Here is a 19,929-nt window from a genome sequence, read left to right on the forward strand (position 1 = left end):
ACTAGGCCAGATTGCCCAGAGCCCCACCTAGCCCAGTCTTAAACATTTCCAGGGATGGGGGCATCCACAGCTGCTCTGGGCAATCTGTGCCATGGCCTCACCACTCTCATAGGGAAGAATTTCCTCCCTATGTCCCATCTAACCCTTCTCTCTGTCAGCGTAAAGCCATTCTCCAGACCCTTGTAAATAGTCTCTCTCCACCTTTCCTGTACCTTCTTCAGGCACTGTCATGCCACAGTCAGGTCACCCTGAAGCTTCTCTTCCCCAGGCTGAACAATCCCAATTCTCTCAGACTTTCCCAAAGGAGAGGTGCTCCATCGCTCTAACCACCTTGGTGGCCTCCTCTGGGCCTCTCTTTCTCCTTTCTGAAGAAAGATGTTACAAAACCATATTTACAGCAAAATAGCAGAAGAACAGATGAATAAAGGAGTAACTTTCTGGCCTCATGGCGTGCAGTGTTCAAATGGGCCTCCTCTAAAAAGCAACGTGGAAAATGTCTCAGTGCTGTTGGCATTTTACACGAAAGGACACAAACCCCTCGCGGCTATTTGATGTCAGTGCTTGTTGCCACTTTTCCCTCTTACGTAAGGAACAAATCACTTCATCAAAAGGAGCATGGAAAAAGCATCTGCCTGTCCCAGGACACTGACTCTGAAATTTCCACAGAAGAACAATGAAAACCTGAGGTCACTGCACTGTTTCAAGTACACACAATCTGGGGGGTCTTGGCAGTTTCCTTTGAAACACATTATATGCATAATGCAGGGAAGTGCCAGGGGATTTTTGAGGGGGACAAAAACATTTTTCTATACTTGTCCAAACCACTCTTTGACTGACAGTGTTGAATGAGGATGAGAGCAAGGCTTGTCACAGGCAGGGAACATGCCAGGTACTTCCCTACATCAGATTCATCTTATTTCTTCCCATGTTCAGCAAACCCAGCAGAATGAGAATTTTTACAGTGGACTCCCGCTCGTCTGTGGGAAGGAAAACAAGGGTAGGAGGAAGGAGCTGGGGGGTTTTATTATTTCTGTTGTTCTCTTTTCCTTTCAGTGTTCCTCCCTGTTCTCAGAACTGCAGGGAATGCAGCTGCTCTCACATAAGACTACTGGCACTGCTATTCCCACAGTGCAATTCCTACTGGTCCTGTGTGCCCAGCCTGGGACCCTCCTTAGCTAGGGATTTGGAAATACAGAATTGTAACTGACATTAACCAGAGAGGAGCCACAGAGAGATGGGCTTCAGGAGTCAGCATTCCCTGTGAAGACAGCAAAATGCATGGTGAATCCCATCTTTTCCAGAGCAAACCCTGGCCCTGTGGGCAACCACTTCCAGTGGCACACACCACCCTGGAGAGAGGAGACCTGCCAGGATGCAAGGCTGGGGGGAGCCAAGCAAGGGCAATCCTGATGGGATATCCAGAAGAAAGCTGTCACTGTGAGGGTGTTGAGACACTACCTCCCCCACAGGCTGTGGGGACTTCATCGTTAGGGAGATTCAGATCTCAGGAGGACAAATCCCTAAGCAACCTGATCTACCACGGGAGTACCCCTGCTCTGAGCAGGTGTGCTGGACCAAATAAACTCCTCTCCCAACCTGAACTATTCTGTGATTCTATGAATTCCAGCAAGCTTAAACAAGAATAGGCCAGAAGACTGCACTGCCAGTATTCTTATGGAATCCCACCGAGGGATTTCAGAGAGCTGTGGGATCTCTTCTTTCATCTGAGGCACAAGTTGAGACATTATATGGAAAGCAAAGTCAAAGCTGTGGTATATTTTGACCATGCTTCTGTAAAAACTCACTGCAAACAGAATGAAGAATAGATGAAAGAAATGCCAAACCTTTGTTGGTTTCATGTTTAAATCTAATTTCACCTTAATGACAGAGAAGCATGAATAGAAAATAAAGAAATCTATGATGATTGCATTTAATCCTTTCAAAATATTAAATCTCTGTGCTAAGAGATGTTATCATTATAATTAATTGCTGCTAAATTATAATTTTCATTATCACAGAAATATTTTAAATGGAAGAACATGTATTTAAACAACCACTGTGCTGATCAGGGATTAATAAGAGCTGAATTCATAGCCTTGCTGAACAATGTGTTTAGTTCCTGCAGTTTCCATGGCCACACAATAATTTACTATTGTTAATTGCGTGCCATAATGTAGAGTCAGATGCACTACACTGTGCTGACAGGATGCTGAATAAAAGCAGCACTACATAAAAGCAGCACCACCACAGGTAGGACAGACCATAGCCCAGCAAACTAAATCTCAAAGGTGAAAACTGAATGAGTAACAGCAATAAAAATACTGTAGGTTACAATAAAAATCACTTGTATAACTGAAGGAACCTTGATATTTATAAAATGCCATTATTTCTAAAAAGGGAGTTTTAAAAATGCATTAATTTTAATGAGATTTGAGACAAACTGCTAATAAGAAGCATTAGAGGAAAAATCCCTAATCTTCTCTGACTCTAATCTGCAAACCCATCATGCAGAGCTCCCAAGAAAGTCCTGGAGTTGGTGTCTTTTGAGACTGGCAGAACTGACACCTTCACCTGTTTGCTTGCTTAAGAAAAGCTCCAGAAAACTGAACCATGATCTCGACTTGAACACACATTCCAACCAGTCACCCTGTATAGTAAAGGAGTTCTTTAAGAAATCCATGTGGCAATTTAAAAAAATAACAATTAATAATAAGAAATCTTTCTTTTCATGCCACATCTGCTTTATTGCGAATTCTGAGGCGCAAACTAGTTGCACATGCATTCTAGCTCCTCACCTCAACATTTTCGTACTTGCCTGTTTGATTCCAATCCAAAGGTCATTTACTGATCTGCTTTTGTGGGACAATGTGGCATGTTTAAGCAAAATCATTTTAGCCTTTGGAATTACGCAAGAGTGGGGAAAAGAGATCCCTTTCCAGCACAGTATTTCCTGCCCAGGTAATAACTTTCAAAGCAGTACCAGAAAAAAACCCTTTGTTTGAAACCCTCAAAGGTCTCTCTGAGATTTAAAAGGTGATGCAAATTTGAAGAAATTAGGGTAAAATTATACTTTGAATACCTTACATGTGTATCTTCATCCAGAAACATCACTTGTTTCTTGTTTTTCTAGTCTTAAAAGTGGACTTGTGAGTTGTACTGATTGTGCAAGGCCTTGACTGCAACAATTGAAAGGCCCTACACAGGGACAAAGGTGTGGCTCCTATGGAAGGGATCCAGGAGAGCTCCCAAGAACTTACCTTCACTTACTTTCTTTCATTTTTAGCACAATGAGGAAATTATGAAAGCACTCAAAGACTCCTGATAACAGTCATTTCACTGATGCCTCTTTAGCCATGTTGCACATGGGCTCCATATTCTGGGCTTTTCCCCCTCAAAATGTGAATTGGTGACGTGGTGTTTCCTTTAAAAGCCCCAAAATACAGAATAAAGCCCCAAACAGACTATGGGGTAATGGCAATTAATAAAGGAAAACAACTTCTGAAAGTTCAGTGTCTAATTAATGCTCCCAGTTGTCTGTTAGTGCAACAGCAATGTCACTAGAACAGAGTTCAGGTATTGGTTAAGCACAGAACTACTGCACATTTGCACAGACTATGTGTGCTTGCACCCATCTTACACAACTCCAAATCACACAGACACAGGGGTACACAGGCACCAGAATGGCATCTTACACTCATTTGTATGTTCCTGAAGCCTCAATCACAACTCACCGATTTTCAGGTCTCCAAACTTACACACATTTCACACATTTCAGCGTAACTCAGATACACCAGATGTTTATGCAAAAGGAAAAGCCCCATGAATACACTTCTGAATGTGAAGGCCACGGTGACCTGCAGCTGATGCCAGAGAAATGTTTCTAAACTTGGCAACAGGAGCGAAACCAGAAGGGAAAGCTGAGTTGTGCAGCACAGAAAACAAAAGGTGTTCTGGCATTAGGTGGCTCACGCAGGTACACCTGAAACCTGCCAGGAACTGGCTGGGATGGGCCACGCTCACGAGGCTGGAGGAGAGGGAAAGGACAGCCCCACACCCAGCACCCTGAAATGGGCACTGCAGAGATCACACCACCCTGCCCAGCCATTTCAGTCATTTGGGAAAACCAGGGGGAAGTCCCCTTGGAGCTGCTGTTTTATTCCATGCTTGTCCCAGCCCTGCCATACCCAGCCTGGGGAGCAGCTCTGCTGGCGCCAGGGCAGAGCTCCAATCCATCCCTGCGGGGGATGGCACTGCCAGGACATGCTGCATGGTAAGAGGTTTTACATACTAGGTGTCCTTAAGTGTTGTCTCCTCTCCAGGACAACTTGTGACTGCTTTTATTTAGGAAAAAAGTATGTGCAGTGAGGAATTGGCTGGAACATGGCCGGCGCCAGGCGCTGAGGACACAGGAGCATCTTTCAAGTGGCACAGAGCATCATTAGCATCAGTGTGCTGGCAAACACCAGTGCAAGCCAACTGTTAAGAGCAAAGGCTCCAGTAAATAAGGTTTGTATCATGGGAATTTTATTATATACCCTATCAGACATATTTACTTTGGAGGAGAAGCAGAGAGAGAAGCATTTAATAATATATCAGCAGCAGGGGATTTATGGAAAAAATGTTCCACAACTTCCATGCCTCGCCCTGTGAGCTCCTTCCGTAAGGACTTAGGCCACAGCTAAGAGCAACCAGGTCCAGATGCAACCAGCCCTTAATCTGCTATTAAAAGCTGACAGATTACCAGTGCACCTGCACAAGTGACAGTGGCCAGGACATCACCCAGGGAACAGTCAGGAAACCGTCTGTGGGCAATGCCAGTTTTCTGAAGAGACTTCCTTGAGCTAGAAGTGACACACTGTTCCTGATCCCAGGGGAGGCTGTGAGGATGAAACTCAACTCGCGCCCCACAGGGTGAACAAAGACACAGGGAGGGAGAACATGAGACACTCAGCACTCAAAAGTAAAGATAACCCAAATTATTGAACTTCCCGTGACGAGGATAACAGAAAGGTCAGAAGTTCAGAACACCGCCAATATTTGATGTTTCCAGACACCTCCCCTATTTACTCAGAGCCTGCCTTAAGTGCCATTCTGTAATGGCTCTTACTCATGTCAGCCTGCAATCACAGTACAGTCACATCTGTGATTTCACAGCAGTCTCTCCCATTATATTGCCAGGCAATCTGAGTTGACAGAGGAACACACCCTGAAAAAAGCAGCCGTTGCACTATCAAAGTCTAGCTTCCCTCCAAATAACCGTGGAAAGATACTAAACTAGATGTAGAATTAATTATTACCCAAAGCAAACCGTAGTTAGTTGACTGCAGATGGGATGGTCAGGTTTTCAATTATCTTTTTTCCTGGAACCAAATCATAATCAGGTCATATTTTCAAAAACTGGAAACACTTCCTGAACAAAATGAGCATTAAGAATTGGACTTCAGAGGTTTTTTGAAAGGAGAAGGCAGAACCAGTATCTGGTGTTAGCACAGAGAAGCTGAAACCAAGGGGAAACTGTTATTTGAGAAAAATGTAGGTACAGGACTGGATTTGAGAGACAAAACCCCTCAGCACTGTGTTGTTTGTGCAGTTCCTTTTAACGGGACTGCATTGGTTTAGACTATCTGAGAAGTGGGTGCTGCATACTGGCTGATTTTCTGCAGAGGTTGCCAAGCCATTAAGTGAAATTTAGGTATCTTTATTAAACCATAGGGGTTTCATTCCAAGAAAAATCTGGGCAGCGTTTATTCTTTTCAGATAAACTCTTAAATCTCTTTGTAACCACATGTTGTTTTGTTTAATCTTTGAAGGCATAAGGTCACCCTTTGCTTGTGATTAGAGTACTGTGGTCACACAGATCATGTTTGTACCTTGCCACTGCGCTTTTTCCACTGACCCTTTGGTGAGCAATTCTCCAGCTACTCTGCCTGAAAACTCAGTCCCAACAGAACTAAAACAGGCAAGAGAACTTAAAACCACTAATCTCAAAACCAAACCAATCCTCGGAAGCACATGCCTGGCCATTTTGGCAATATTGTAGGCAGAGATGTTTGAAGTCTCTGCTAGGGATACCAAATATGCCTTCTGTACAATGCCATTTGGGATGACACTGCTCATTTTTGCTAATAGAAATAATGCATAAAAATCATATTTATGACCTCCTCCTCAATACAGTTTAGCTAAAATCAGTGCAGGACTGTGCATGCTACTGATTCCCACCGAAGAGCAAACTGACCCTGTTCAGTGTCACTTTGTCACATATGTGAAACTGGGCTTGCACTTTCCAGTTCCAGCTTATATTTTTATGAACAAACCAAACTTGACTGAACACAGAATTATCAGAACTTCCAGTTATCCCACGAAAAGGCCACTTGGTAATGCCAGCTCTTTCACAAGCCCTTTGAAAAGGCAAGAGCGTGGCCCCCAGACCATGGCCCAGTGGCTGCCTGCGTGTCTGCCGGGCTGTGCTGTTCCCTGCACACTGAAGGGCCTTTCTCTGTAAGCTCCTTTCTCGGGAACAGTGGGGCATTGAGCAGGGCTACGAGCCTGGTTAATATTAGTTTGGCTACAGCAGTGCTCTCCAACAAAGGAGGCTCTCAGCCCGGGATACCCTCGCTCCAGCAGCAAGTGCACAAGGGCTTTTGTGTGAGCGTGGGCTCTCCCGGCCACCGCGACCTCGGGCTCCACATCACAAGTCACAAGCATGAGTGCTCCCCATCCCTCTGGGCCTTTCTCCTGTGGCACAAATGTGAGGACTCAGCTCGATGCATTTTCAGGAGCAGTGAGCAATTTTGGGCTCACGTGCTCCCCTTAATTGCACGAGGCTCTCCATGAAGACAGGAGGGCCACAGTGACTCTGGGTGCCAACAGGGACATGAAGTGTTCGAGGCGCAGCTGGGACTGAGGCCCTGCTCCCCACAGCACCTCTGTGCTCATCAGGTTCCCCTCTGCTTCTGCAGGCCAGGCCACCACCTCATTCCTGTTGCACTGAATTTCAGAGCTGGTGGAATGCAGAGTAATCCATGAGTTCCTTACTCTCTCCACAAATGACCCTTTACTTTGAAAGGACTCATTTTGAGTTGGGAGGGGAGTTGTTTACTAATACTTGTTAAACAACTTTAATCGTTGATGAAGTGTCACTTCACTTGGACAATCACACTGGGATAAAGGCCGTTACCTGCCAGGCCCAGATATAAACTTCCAAATGGAATTTCAGATTTGATTTCTTGTGGGAAGAGCAAAGCAGATTCTCAACCACCTTATTTATGATATTCTATCTCCTTCACCACAGCTTTGAAAGTCAACAGAGACTAATTCTCAAGCTTTGGTGTAAGAGTTTTCCCAAAACCATCTATTCAATGAAGATTATTCATTTTCACATGAGGAAAAAATGTCATTGTCATACCCTGCTACTTAATAACTGATACTTAATACTTCTCAATTCAACTTAAACAGGAACAAAAAGACCTTCAGAGTTGTTAGTAATCAAATACTCATGAAATTATTTGAAATTCAGACTCTGAGCAGAAGGGGTGCAGTTACCAAAGCACACACCCTGTGCTGGATCTCACAGGAGAGGAGTTTAGTACAGGGAGAGGGAACGGGGATTTTGTCAATCACGTTGTAATTTGATTTTCTTCACCATTTCTACTAAGCTTAGGTAGCAGCTCGCCCACTTTACTAGTCAAGGCATGCACCCAACAGAAAACAGAGAGATGAAAGAAACTAAGGAAAAAGAGGAAATCACAAACCCAAATTGGGAAAGAGCTCAGGAATGGAAGACAACCATTGTTCTGTTGTTTTATCACCACTTTCATCTCTGTCCGTAGGCTTGTTTTATAGCCCTACTTTCCACACAAGTTAATGGCAAAACCCACAATCCATTTGAATAGGGCTCTTGGATAGGAAAAATATTTGGAATAGGAGCTTGCACTCCCAGGTGATTACAACATGCCCATGAAACACTGGGATGGTCTGTGACACGGAACTTCTTGGAGACATGGAATGCAGAAACACCCAAGGGCTGATTCATGTGCTGCATTCCCAGATCCATGAGCTGTGGAGATTTACACCAGCTGAGCACCACACAAATAATTTTACTGTTTTAACTCTGGCTACATATCTCCCGCAGGGTATTCAAAATACCCCACTGTCCCATGTGAAAATATCTGCTGACAAGCTCTGTTTACTTCATTTCAGAGCCACAAAAAGTGCTCCAGAATTGCCCTTTTTTTTAAAAAAAAAATTAGGCTAGAGCACCTAGAGATTTCTGTTTGTTTTTAAATTAAGTTCCTTACACACACAGTTAAGAAACCAAATGTTACAAACATATTCTAAATGAAAACTGAAGAGAACAGACGACAAAAGACCTGAGCCAACAGTTTGAAGTTGTAAATGTTCACAGTTACTTCAGCGAGGAGCCAAATCCAATTTAAATGTTTGCTTTTCGACCTGTATCAACACTGATCACATAAGCAGAAATACCTTACCCTGAGATCCTTTAACGTGCCTTCTCTATCTCCACAAGTACCAAAATCCATGACCAGAAGAAGTAAATTTTTGCCCAAAAATTGAGTCAGGATTTGGATATGTTTGCAGGAATCTTTGCATTGGAAAGAATAAGAGCCCAGCTATCAGAGAAATGCACATTCAAGTCAGTGTGAGACCCCTTTAAAACTCTTTGCAAATCTGACAGGGCTTCCAACCGTGCAGCTTGTGCTCAGGTGTTCACCCAAACCAGAAGACTGAAGTATGCTGTGATACACGCAGGCTTTGGAATATTGCAGACACCAGAAAATCGAGCAAAATTTGCCACAGGGACAGGAATTTGCACCTTTGGTGGATCTGAGAACATGGAGGGGAAAAAGCCAAAAATCGGTGTAACCCAGACACATTTCATCCAGAATGAAATTCAGCCTCCCTGCATTTCAGCTTTAACAGAAATTACCATGACAAGAAATGCCAGTGACCCATTTGGTAGACAAAGTAGGGTGTCCCAGGTCAGTAATCAGCGCCTGGAGCTATGCAGGTCACTGCTCCCAGGAGACTCAAAGCCTTAGCAAGGTAAATCTCCCAACCAGGAAGGCGGCTGCTGAAACTGGCTGCTCAAAGGGCACCCACGGGAGGAACTCCAAGGATCCTGGTGTCACAGAGGGCATCTCTGCCCTAGTGCAGGACAGCGCTGCAACTCCTGCAAACTGCTCTGTTGGCAGCAGAAGCTCCCTGTTTAACCTTGAGCATAGACAGGGATTTGGGGGGAAGGTTTTCTTGCAGGAAAAGCTGTGGGCAAACCCTGCTTGTGAACAGAAAACCAGGAAAATTCTTCTGCTGTCCTGCAGCCTGGATGGGAACCAATCAATACCTATATTCATATATTACCAAGCTGATTACCAGTGACCACTGAAAAATAGAAGTGGTGTGTGTCTCCTTTTATGCCAAACCTCCTTGGGTCATTGCAGATCAAAGGATTCCAAGCCAAGGAGCTTCCCTGCTGAAAGGCTCTGCTATCAGAGAGAGGGGGCTTTGCCCAAACACCTGAAATACAGTTGCATTGCCTTTCCTGGTGCAGGTAGTGCTGTGCAACCACAGTCAGCCTCGTATTCCCATGAACCAGAGCTTAGAACTGATCTTAAACACCTGTGATGGGAAAGGCAGCTCACCTTTCCTACAGCTTATTCCAGCGTCCAGTTTTTCAAACATACATTTCTAACACAGCTCAAAATAAAGGCGCTTCCTCCCAGGCAGCCTGGGCTCCCACTAAAATGCCAATGCCCAGCCTAAAAGGCAGCATTACAAAAATGCCCAAATCTGAAATGTCCCACACAGCAGGACACACGGCAGAGCTCCTTTAAAAGCTGGCTTTCCGCCGCGATTTATCAGGAGTGCCGATCTAGCTCACCCCCATCCCCCAAGATTCCACATTTGTAATTACCACTGGAAATCTCACACCTTGGGCACAGCCCCGGAGCTGAGACCCAACTTTCCAATGACGGGGCAGGAGCTGATAGAGTCACCACGCTACCGAATGCCAAAGATGTTAATAAATACCACTGTCCTGCTAAGCAGGTGGGAAAGAGCCCCCGGAGCAGTGATGATAGCTGCTTCCCTGTGCACCCTTCTCGCTGGAAGGTGATACAGCTGCAGGGATCTCCTTCCAAATTCTTGACTTGCATTAACCTCTTCTTGCCAGCTCCTACACACGTGCCCAGCCAATCCACAGGATCCTGCCACATTAACATACCACGGGTGACAGCCTTCGTTTTGTAACAACAGCAACATATCTGGTTTGATTTGCAATTAATTCCTCATTGTAGCACGCCAAATTTTCTCCACTGACAGAACCTGCGCAAGCTCCATGGCAACGTGTTTCCCACAAACAAGTTTTGGGGTTCTGTCTTTACTTGCAGCAAGCAACTGCAGCCATGCAACCTGATCCCTTTCTACTGCACAAGTGGCCATGAGAACCAAAACTCCACACCTAGGTTTAAGAGGATAGTAACCACTGATAATATCGCTCACTTATCATTCCAGGACCGGGTGAACTAACCATAACAGGAACTTACTGAAACTTAATAAAGGAAACACAACTTGCTAAAGCATTTTTCTCCCCACACCTGTGCTGACATTCTCACGAGCACAAGGACTGGGTATGCTAAACTCCTGGATTATCATACAAAGGACTTCAGGGCTTCTTTTGACACAAAGACAGTCTTGATTCACTCCTAGCAATGGCTTCTGCCACATCCTGCTTCTCTTTGGCCCATCAAGGCAAATGGGAGCTGGGATCCCCTGCCGGGTGACCCTTCCAGGTGCTGAAGGAGCCGGTCTGGTTCCTTCAGTGCAATCCCACAACCTGCACTGGCTTCATGCCCCAGTGGGATTGGGCTGGAAAATCTGCTTTAATCACCCCACAACCATCATCAAGTTGAATGAGAGTTTCCTTACGATCATCACTTCAAGGCGTTTAAAAGAGGTGGAATGTAGGAGTGCCTAGGGAATCATGTATGTTGTGAACTTGCTTTGTCCATACTGTTTTGGGGCAGAATTAGGCTGGCTCCTCTCCTCATGTGAAGCTGGCTGGCAATGCCAAACCTCATGTACTGTCTATTTTAGGAATTAGGAGATCAGAGAGAGTTGTCTCCTACTCATTGCTGATTCAGACTTCTCTTTGTACAGGGCCTGAGCACTTGCTCTGCGTTATTTTAGACAAAACAGTATACTCCCAAGTGCTTTCTTTGAGGAAAACTCAACATTCACTAGATCTAAACAGTACCTTGCTATAATCTAGTGCAAAGCTGGGGATTCACATGATAACTGTAGGAACTGTGAAGAAAAGAGGGGTAAATTCAGTGTGTGAAGGAGCAGAAGTTAGAGAAATCTGTGTGGTGCCAACACCTGTTCTGCTCTAGAGAGCCCTCCTACCAGATGTAGGAGGGGTGAAACAGTTATCAATGAGTATTTGATTATTTGAAATGCATCTGCTCTTACTTGTTTTTACACCTCCATAGTGAAAGAGGTAAAATTGGTGATAAATCCATATTTTTAAAACATTACATATATTTAGTTCATCTTTGCTGGGTTTGAGCCTTGCCCAGTGTCACAGAACACTCCCTGTTCCCACCAGAGCCTTCCAGCAAGAATCCCCTCAAGATCTTACAACCCCAAAACAATGGTTTTGTAGACATTCCTCAAGCAAAGAGCCATTAATCCAAGGAAAGACATCTTCTGTGTCAGCAGAGTTAAGCCACTCCCTTTCCAGCACACACGATATTTTGTATGGTTATTTAGCATTTTATGGAGTATCTGGTGCATAATTTACAACACTGTCTGCACCTAAGCTCCACCCTGAACAAGATCACTGGCAGCACTCATTTCAAGCCTGTGATGTGAGTAAACAGCCATAGGATGGTCTGCTGCAAAACTGCACAGAATTTACTGCATTTTATCTCTTTTGCTGGAGGAAATTGAAGTACTTTAGGGAGAGCACTACATCTTTTTCTAACCTTTTTTTTTAAAGTCAACTCAGTGCATTCCACTGAAGGGAAAACTCACTTTCTGTGCTTTCAACAATGCGGTCTGCTTTCCTCTTTCAGTGTGATGTAAACACACAGATAATGGATTCCTGAAGCAGTGACCCTGAAAATGATAAAATCTGCCTTCTTTATACTGCTAACTAAACCAGCAAAGAAAGAGGCATGAGCCAGGTTTTTCTTCATGCCACAAACTTAGTTCTTTCCAACACAAGTACCACAGCCTAAGATCTGACAGATGTCCAAGATAAAGCCTGTAACGTATTCCCTCGTGTGCAAGTCTGGAGCCTGGATTTTCCATGCCTTGCCCCAGGAATTTCCATGTTCCCAGTGTTTAGGATGCTGTCATTTTGTCTCACTACATGCAGTATGCAGCCATTGCTGTGCGCCAGTTTACAAGATAAACAAAGTGCTATGAATGATTTTTTTTTTCCCCGTCCCTTCTTAAACCAACAAATGGGAACATTCTTAGCACTAACCAGGCTCTTCCCCTCTGACATGAACCACAGACCACACTTGCAGCACAGAGCAGAGTAAATTAAGAAACGTGCACAGAAGGGCAGCACTTCGCTGTACTCAGCTGGTCTGGGACTATCTCCGGAGTCACATGGATCTAGAGGAGGAGGAGGTTTGGTTTCAGTGAAGAATTCCTTTTTCTTTTGCAACTGCAATCCCAGAGTTCATTCATTGCTGGGACGCGTCTTCCACAGAGAAAACAGCAGAGCTTGTTTTGCCCTGCCTGAGGCAGGGAGCTGCTGGGCACCATCCTCCCCCTTGCACTGGGGGTTTGCGGCCCGGGCCGAGGCCTACCCTCCCTGCCGAGAGCATACGGCACCCCCAAAAGAACCGTCTGGTCCTCACACAGACAGGGAGTTTAATGGGAAAATATTAAAGAACATTCCACCTGTCTAAAAGCGAAGAAAACTGGGAACGTTGAAGTACACGAGTGCTTTCTCAGAGATCTATGGTGTGAGCAAACTAATTCGTTAAGGAATTATGCAACAGTTCCTCATTTGAAGAGGTGAAGCCACCCGCCTTTGCAGGAGGTGTGCAGGGGTTGGAAAGGGCCCTTGCACTGCAAACTGCACCCAAACACAGCTAGGATTTGTGATTGATGGCCAGTTTTACTTGTATTTTATTTAAGGATAAAATAAATGGAAGACTGCTTCCTCACTCTCCCCCTTATTGTTCTAAGTGACATGGTCTGGCTTAGTCCTCATCTGCAAGGCTGAGGGGCTCAGAGGCTGGACACACACCTTAACCCTGTGTAAGGCTCGGGACACCTTCGGAGTGTGAAGAGCCACACAAGATCCCTCTTCCCACAGCACCACTTTCGTCCTCTCTAACACCTTGGTGCAATGAGAACACGCCTGGACTAACATGTTTACAAGGATCAGAGCATGGCAACACCTCCAAAAACCCCGCACAGACTTACCTTGTAACTGCTTGAATCGTCCTTCTAACTGGTTATAGTTATACGGCACCTGAGCTGCATATCCTGGGGACAACGGCCCGGGCATACTGGTTGATTTTTGTAATTCCATTTACAAGTAACGCAGGGATACGATGAACTGCAGCATAAAGGAACCACAAGTTTCTTTACCACACATCCAGGTAAATCCCAGCTTCCTCAGTAGTTTGGCGTCAGTCCCTAGCGAAAACGCTCCCCCCTGAGCCCTAAGTAAATAACAGCTTCGGTTCAAAATCCAGCAGTGTGGCTTGGCGGTAAGCTCTCTGTAATGGATTCAAACTTAAAGCACCAGGAGGGTAGTTTCTGGTTTGGATTTTTTTTTTTTTTTTTTCCCCCAGTTCCACAACAGTCAACTCTCAAGTGCTTGAATCTGGTTTAAATGCTCTGGCAAAACCAAGTAAAATAAAAGCAAGCGCGCGATTCAGCCCGAAGTAAAGTCAGCATGGAGCCACGCGCTGCCGCCCTGGCCGGCGCTCCCAGGAGCCGCGCACACCTCAGACCTTTCTGCTGGTTTGTAATATAATCAGCGGCCGCCCGGGCGCGGGCTGATGTCACTCGATTACCATACGGCTCGGTGGAGGAAAGGAAGGCTGTACCAAGGGCGAAGGGGCGGCGGAGCAGGAGAAGAGCGGCCCGGCTCATGCAACGCCCCAGTGAGTCCTTCCGCCGCGCGCCCGAGAGCGGCTGCCCGCAGGGTCCCGGCCCCGCGCTGCCGGCACCGCCGCCGCGCACGGTGGTACCTTCCCGAGCGAAGCTGCTGGAATTACAACCTTTTGTTAGGAGCCTCATGTAACGGAAAACTCTCAGATTACTATCACTTGAAAAGGAGGGCACTTTTCTTTACTTATCTGCCAGGCTCCCGGCTTGCAGAAGCACCGCACGCACACAGAAGCGCTCATTCAGTATTTAGCACCAGCCGAGGAGGGGACGCGGGGAGATGTACGCTCCAGCACACCGGGAACAAACGAAAGCTTTGTCGAAAGGTTCTTAAAACCGCCAATTCCTGTCACTTCGGTTTATGTTACTTGACGATATTGAGGATTTTGACATGCCCTGTGCATGTGGCTCCTTGCCCAGTTATCAGTGTGCTGGGTATTACTGCAAGATTAATGGGCTGTGCACTGGAGGGGGAGGGCTCTAACGTAAATAAGGATGCCTCGACGAGGTCTGACTGGCACTTCAATACCCTGCCGAAATACAAACGTGCACAGCAGCAGCAGCAGCTGGGCTCGGCCCTGGAAATCAGCTCCTGCAGATGGTATTAGATACAGGATGTCAGTTTTCCCTCAGGGACAAGAGCTCCCAGCCCTCCCTTATTTGTAAGTGAAATTAAAAGGTCAATTCCACATTCACAGTCTCAGTATATAACATTTGCCTGTTCATTTTTAAAACTGCTGATAATGTTCACACAAATGTTTTCTATTTTCTTCTTCTCTCGCATTTCCAAATTCCTTTCCACTGGAATCCATGTTCTCTCCTCCTCCCACTCCGTCCCCTCATTAAACATTTCAAAATGTTGCCTTTGTTTTGATACCATCATTTCACAAGGTTTAAGTCTCATAGTAATTTCTGTGAGGACAATTTCTGTGGGAGAAGCTCAGCCCACTCCCCCGACTCACTGCAGCCCAAGGTCCTGCTTGGTGCAAGGTGGAAATTCAACCAGCCTTTACCAGCACACCAGGGAACAAATGTGCACAAAGTCCAAGCATGAACACCACCAATCTAGGGAGAAGTGATGGAAGTGGACACTTCTCAGCTGAAGCTGGGGTTTCCAAAAACACACGAACTATTGAAAATGCCTGGCATACTGCTCCTGAGGTCATAAATGCATTTAAAATATTTCTGGCTTTTACCTATACTGTTTTCCTTAAAACACCACCATAGCCCTAGTCCAGAGTTACTTATATTGATACAGAAGGGCTTTTACTGGGGTATTGCAGTGCACCCCTTTATTTCAGCTTAGTTGCATTTATGCAAGACTCCTGGTACTACAGCACACCTCTATCAGAGCCTAAACGTTTCTGAAAGCTGGCCTTCAATCCTTCCAGTGCTACCCACACTTGGCCACAAAGGACTCCTCAGCTGCCCCAGCCAGGTTTTACAGTATCAGGGAGGGCAGTGGCTGCAGACAGGGACAGCCCAATCAGGGCTGTGTAGGGGACCAGGCCCTACAGGTTCACCCCCTAAAAACGTCTGGAAGGCGTCAGGGGGACCTGAGGAAGCACCTGCAGCTGCATCCCCAGCAGGCAGGATGCTGCTCTCCAGACAACAACAGGCTGATGTGGCAGGCTCCTGCTAAACCCTCCCCTGATAATCTTTGTGCAGCCAGCTGTCCCTCCAGCACACAGGCACCCATGCACCAGCCCTGGCCATAGGATTTCCAGGGAAGAAGGGCAACACAGAATACCAAAGGCTCCCAAATTCCCAGGAGCAGAGCTGGGTTAGCTGAGCTGTTAACATACCAAGGTTAACTCCACCAAGCTGGAGGAGCACGTTTTACCCAGCACACAAGTACAGACTTATTTCCGTCACAGATATTTCTCCTGCAGCTTCCTACCAACAGCAGCTCTTGCCTGCCATGCCTGACCTACGTTATAATTAAACACAAACCCTTCCCCTCAAGAGCAGGCAGGCAGCCAGAAACCTGCAGGCATATCAGCTCATTCTGTCCCACCTTGAGCAAACAGGTGTTGCTATGGGAGCTCAGAAGGTAAAACTAAAGTCCAAGTGACTGACGGGGAAACTGGAGCATTTTTAACACCATGAAGGCCATAAGTCAGGAACTTTTCCTCAGCTGAAAGTGTTCCCAAAACCTTTGGCAGGCGACGCACTAATGCACGTGGTCATTATCAAAAATATTAAAAAGTAAACTATTACAAAAGGAAAATATTAAAAACTAAAAATAATTATTTGGCTTAGGCCCATAAAAAACACAGACTGGCCTTACCCACCCCATCATGAAACATTAACATCACACACAAGAATTTACATTTCAGCTTGTCCCCTGTGGGACAACTGAAGCTGGCAAGCTTCAGGAAATACTGAACAAAATTTGGGGTTTGATAATCTTTTTTGTCCGTGTCCCTTCTCTGTCCCTCTCAACTCTGGCCTGCCCAGTAGCACTAAACACTACATTAAAGGGCAGGAATTGGAGCAGGAATGGAGCAGTGCAGGCTACACAGCGAGTAGGGTGGAAAGCTAAAGGAAAAGAAGAACCTGTGTTTGAACTGAGCTTATTTTGTTCAAGGTTTGACAAACAGAGACACTAGAACCTGACACGATATCAGCAGCACTCGCTGCAAAAATCTGACCTCATTTGAGCTGCCATCCAGGTTGGCATTTGGGCTGAACAATGTGCCCCCCCAGCAGCAGATGTGACAGACTTTGCTGCTGATGGTTCAGCTCCTTGGGGCTGGCCCTGATGCCAAGCTCAACTGCCAGGGCCTTCCTGCCACTTTGCTGGGCACTGCCATACATCTTGAAGGCTCTGCTGAACAGGTTGGTGGGAATTCAGTGGAAAGAGCAAAGCAAAATGGGGACATGTCTGTTTGTGAAATGCTACACCATATGTAGCAAGGCTGCTTCCAAACAGGCACACTGCCAGCTCCCCGTTTTGTGAGTCACACCAAGCCTAATCCATTGGTCTGCTGTTGACCGCAAACGAGTGAACCTGAGCCCTGTTTTCTGCTGCCGTGTGGCGATGCACCGGATCGATCACAAGGCTCTGCATGCACAAAGCCCTTTGTGACACTCCAGTTCCACTCATTTTCCCCGTTTATCTTTAATTGACTAAGCCCTTGACAACACTAATTAGATAAAACGTTATGGAGGGGATTGAATGCTTTAAAGCCATAGATAGCTTTGGAGCACTGGGCCAAGTGCAACTTATCAACACAGCTGGAAATTGTCTGTGGTGTAATTCATTACTGATTACAGCACTGGAGGAAAAGAAAGGCCAGAGCATATATTAAGTTTAACATATTGAGGAGGGATGGGTGTGCTGGGGGTTTTTTTCACCCTCTAAATTTTGTTCTTAATTTTTTGCCCATAACTGCGAAATAACTTTTGCTGGCAGAGCCTGAATTGTCCCTGTCCCATAGCACCTGCCAGGTGATGGTTTACTTGTACAGAGTAAATAAAACACAAATGATTATCCACTTAGCCATAATGCAGAGTGTCCTAGATGACATGATCAGAGCTTTGCAAAGCCTCAAGGAGAATGAGAGGTTGATTACAGTAATATTATGAATGTACAAGTGACATTTAGAAACAGCTGCTTACCCCAGAACACAAACAGGTCTCTCCTGGGCTCTGTCTTTACGTGGTTCTGAAAATTGCTGCTGAAGTGAACGGGTTCTGACACAAAGGAAAAAACTAAAGTTTCTAAGGAAGAAACTAATGCTAGATCTAGCAAAATTACCTTCCAAATTCCTAATTATCAATGTTTCTAAGACAGAGCTTACAATAATTATGAGCCTGGTTAATCATCACACTTGTCTTTACTCTTTCTTGCTCCTGTAAATTCTCTAGTTGGTGGGTAACTAGAAAAAAAATTACAAGATAAAAAGGATGATTTATTAAACTAAAATGCCAGAGAAATCACGTAACATTTTGCTCCTCTCCTGAAGGAGGGTAAAGTTCCTACACATCCACTAAGTGCTACAATTAGGAACTGAAAACTCATTATCACACTTGCCTCCATCCTCACAGTAAAAACAGAACCTTTCCTTATATATTGAACCAAGGAGAGACAGGTTTTGCTGTGGATTGTTCTAGAATGTAATAGGAAATAATTATTTTTACCCTATTTGACAATTTGCATAACATGAATCCTGAAGAGTTAGCTGGTTTCCCTCCAGTTTTTATCTAAGATGCTGGAACCAGGCAGCAGCAGCAGCCCACACACCAAGCACAAACGAGCTGCCAAGCTCATTACCTCCGCTGCAGGTATTGGAGGGAACAGAACCCTTCAGTTCCTAGCCTGCCATGTGCTGCAACACTTGGTAACTGTCTCACAAGGAGGTGAAATGAATACAGGCAAACCAAGAGATCTCTCCAGTAACATTTCCATTGCAGAAAGTATCTCAATGTTTCTGTTTAAAGGAGATTTTAGGTCAGTGGCAACTACCCTGTAGTCGGGTCCTCCCAGTCCCTTCCAGACACATTCTCTGTGATTCACGTGGGCTTTGGGGAGCCAATGCAATCCAAAGGCAAGGAAAAGAGGCACATTAAAAAGCAGGAGACAAGGATTTTTATTACAGAAGGGTCTGTTTACATGCTTCCTTTTTGCCATGTCCAGGCTGGCCTTCCAGCACCTCCATTCGGAGGCCCAGGTACAAACCAGCTTTGGGCTCCAGGTGAATCTCTAGGTTGTGACATTTGAGACCAAAACCTTCGGGAATTTTCTCACAAACCAGGCCAGAATATCAATTTATTACTGAAACTGGGTCAGTTCCACCTGGTTTCAGGTTTCAGTTTACACAAGTCCCAGATTAACAGGAAAGTTGACATGACTTTTGTAACAGCATGTCCTTGCTAACTGCAGGAGTCGAACACCTGCCAGGAAGGCCAGCAGGGAAGAGCTACAGGAGGCATTTGCGGAACATTTCAGAAGAAATGATGGTTTCTGTTGGTTTGCATTCCAACCTGTACTGCTTCCCATATTCCATGAACTCACCCACACAGGGGAGTCACCCCTGCAAAGTTGTAACTACATTCCCAGGTTTTATTTGTTGCCCATGAAATGCACTTGGCTTGCTCCCTGACGTAGATGGATAACCCTTACAAAACCTGTTCAAATCAAACACGCTGCACGGGTACACACTTAAAATACTCACTGGTTGTGAAATTTTGTCATGAAAACACTTCTTCATTTTCATGCAGAAAATTCTTTTTTATGGGTTTTGATGTGCTTTTTCAGAAGCTGGGATTATTGTTGTTGCCTCTCCCTCCTTTCTCTTCCACCTGAATTGCACCTATGTTTATATGTATGGGAGAGAGACAGAGAAATTCCCACCCTCCTTTTTCTCTTCTTCCTTTTGCACCATTTTCTCTTTTTCTTTTCAGTCTGACCAGGAACACAGAAGATACACTGTTGCTACACCATAATCACTCAGGCATGACAATTCAATGTCCTGCTATTCTTGAGCAAAATGGAAATTGGGTGAAAACAAGCAGCAGAATACACAGATCTTTACAAATCTCCATAAGCCAGAGTATGTCCCCATCTGGAAACTGCCTCTCCCCACAAAAAGGCTTAGTGATCAATTGACAAGTATTAATCGTGTCCAATTCACAAAGTTATTGTTCCAGAGCAAACAACTTCATTTTTATAGGATGTATTGAAAAAGTAATATATTATCCAAATGGATGTACAAACACTGTCACTTGACACCCCTCTGCCTTCAAGGCTTAATAAAGGAAGAAAAG

The 19,929-nt window shown here is 45.3% G+C and overlaps 1 protein-coding gene across 5 annotated transcripts in view; it reads right to left on the reverse strand.

The window, feature by feature from the left end:
- SPTBN1 (spectrin beta, non-erythrocytic 1) overlaps positions 1-19,929 on the reverse strand; it is a 116,739-nt gene that overhangs the window by 55,205 nt on the left and 41,605 nt on the right. The window contains exon 1 of one of the 5 annotated variants that reach the window (XM_048299152.1): positions 13,465-13,971. The exons of the other annotated variants lie outside the window; for them this stretch is intronic. Coding sequence (XP_048155109.1) covers positions 13,465-13,573 — 109 coding nt within the window. The 5' untranslated portion in view covers positions 13,574-13,971. Of the gene's footprint in view, positions 1-13,464; positions 13,972-19,929 lie in introns of those variants that run through there. 5 annotated transcript variants of the gene reach the window in all.

The sequence above is a fragment of the Corvus hawaiiensis genome, chromosome 3 (assembly GCF_020740725.1).
Source record: "Corvus hawaiiensis isolate bCorHaw1 chromosome 3, bCorHaw1.pri.cur, whole genome shotgun sequence".
NCBI classification, from domain to species: Eukaryota; Metazoa; Chordata; class Aves; order Passeriformes; family Corvidae; genus Corvus; species Corvus hawaiiensis.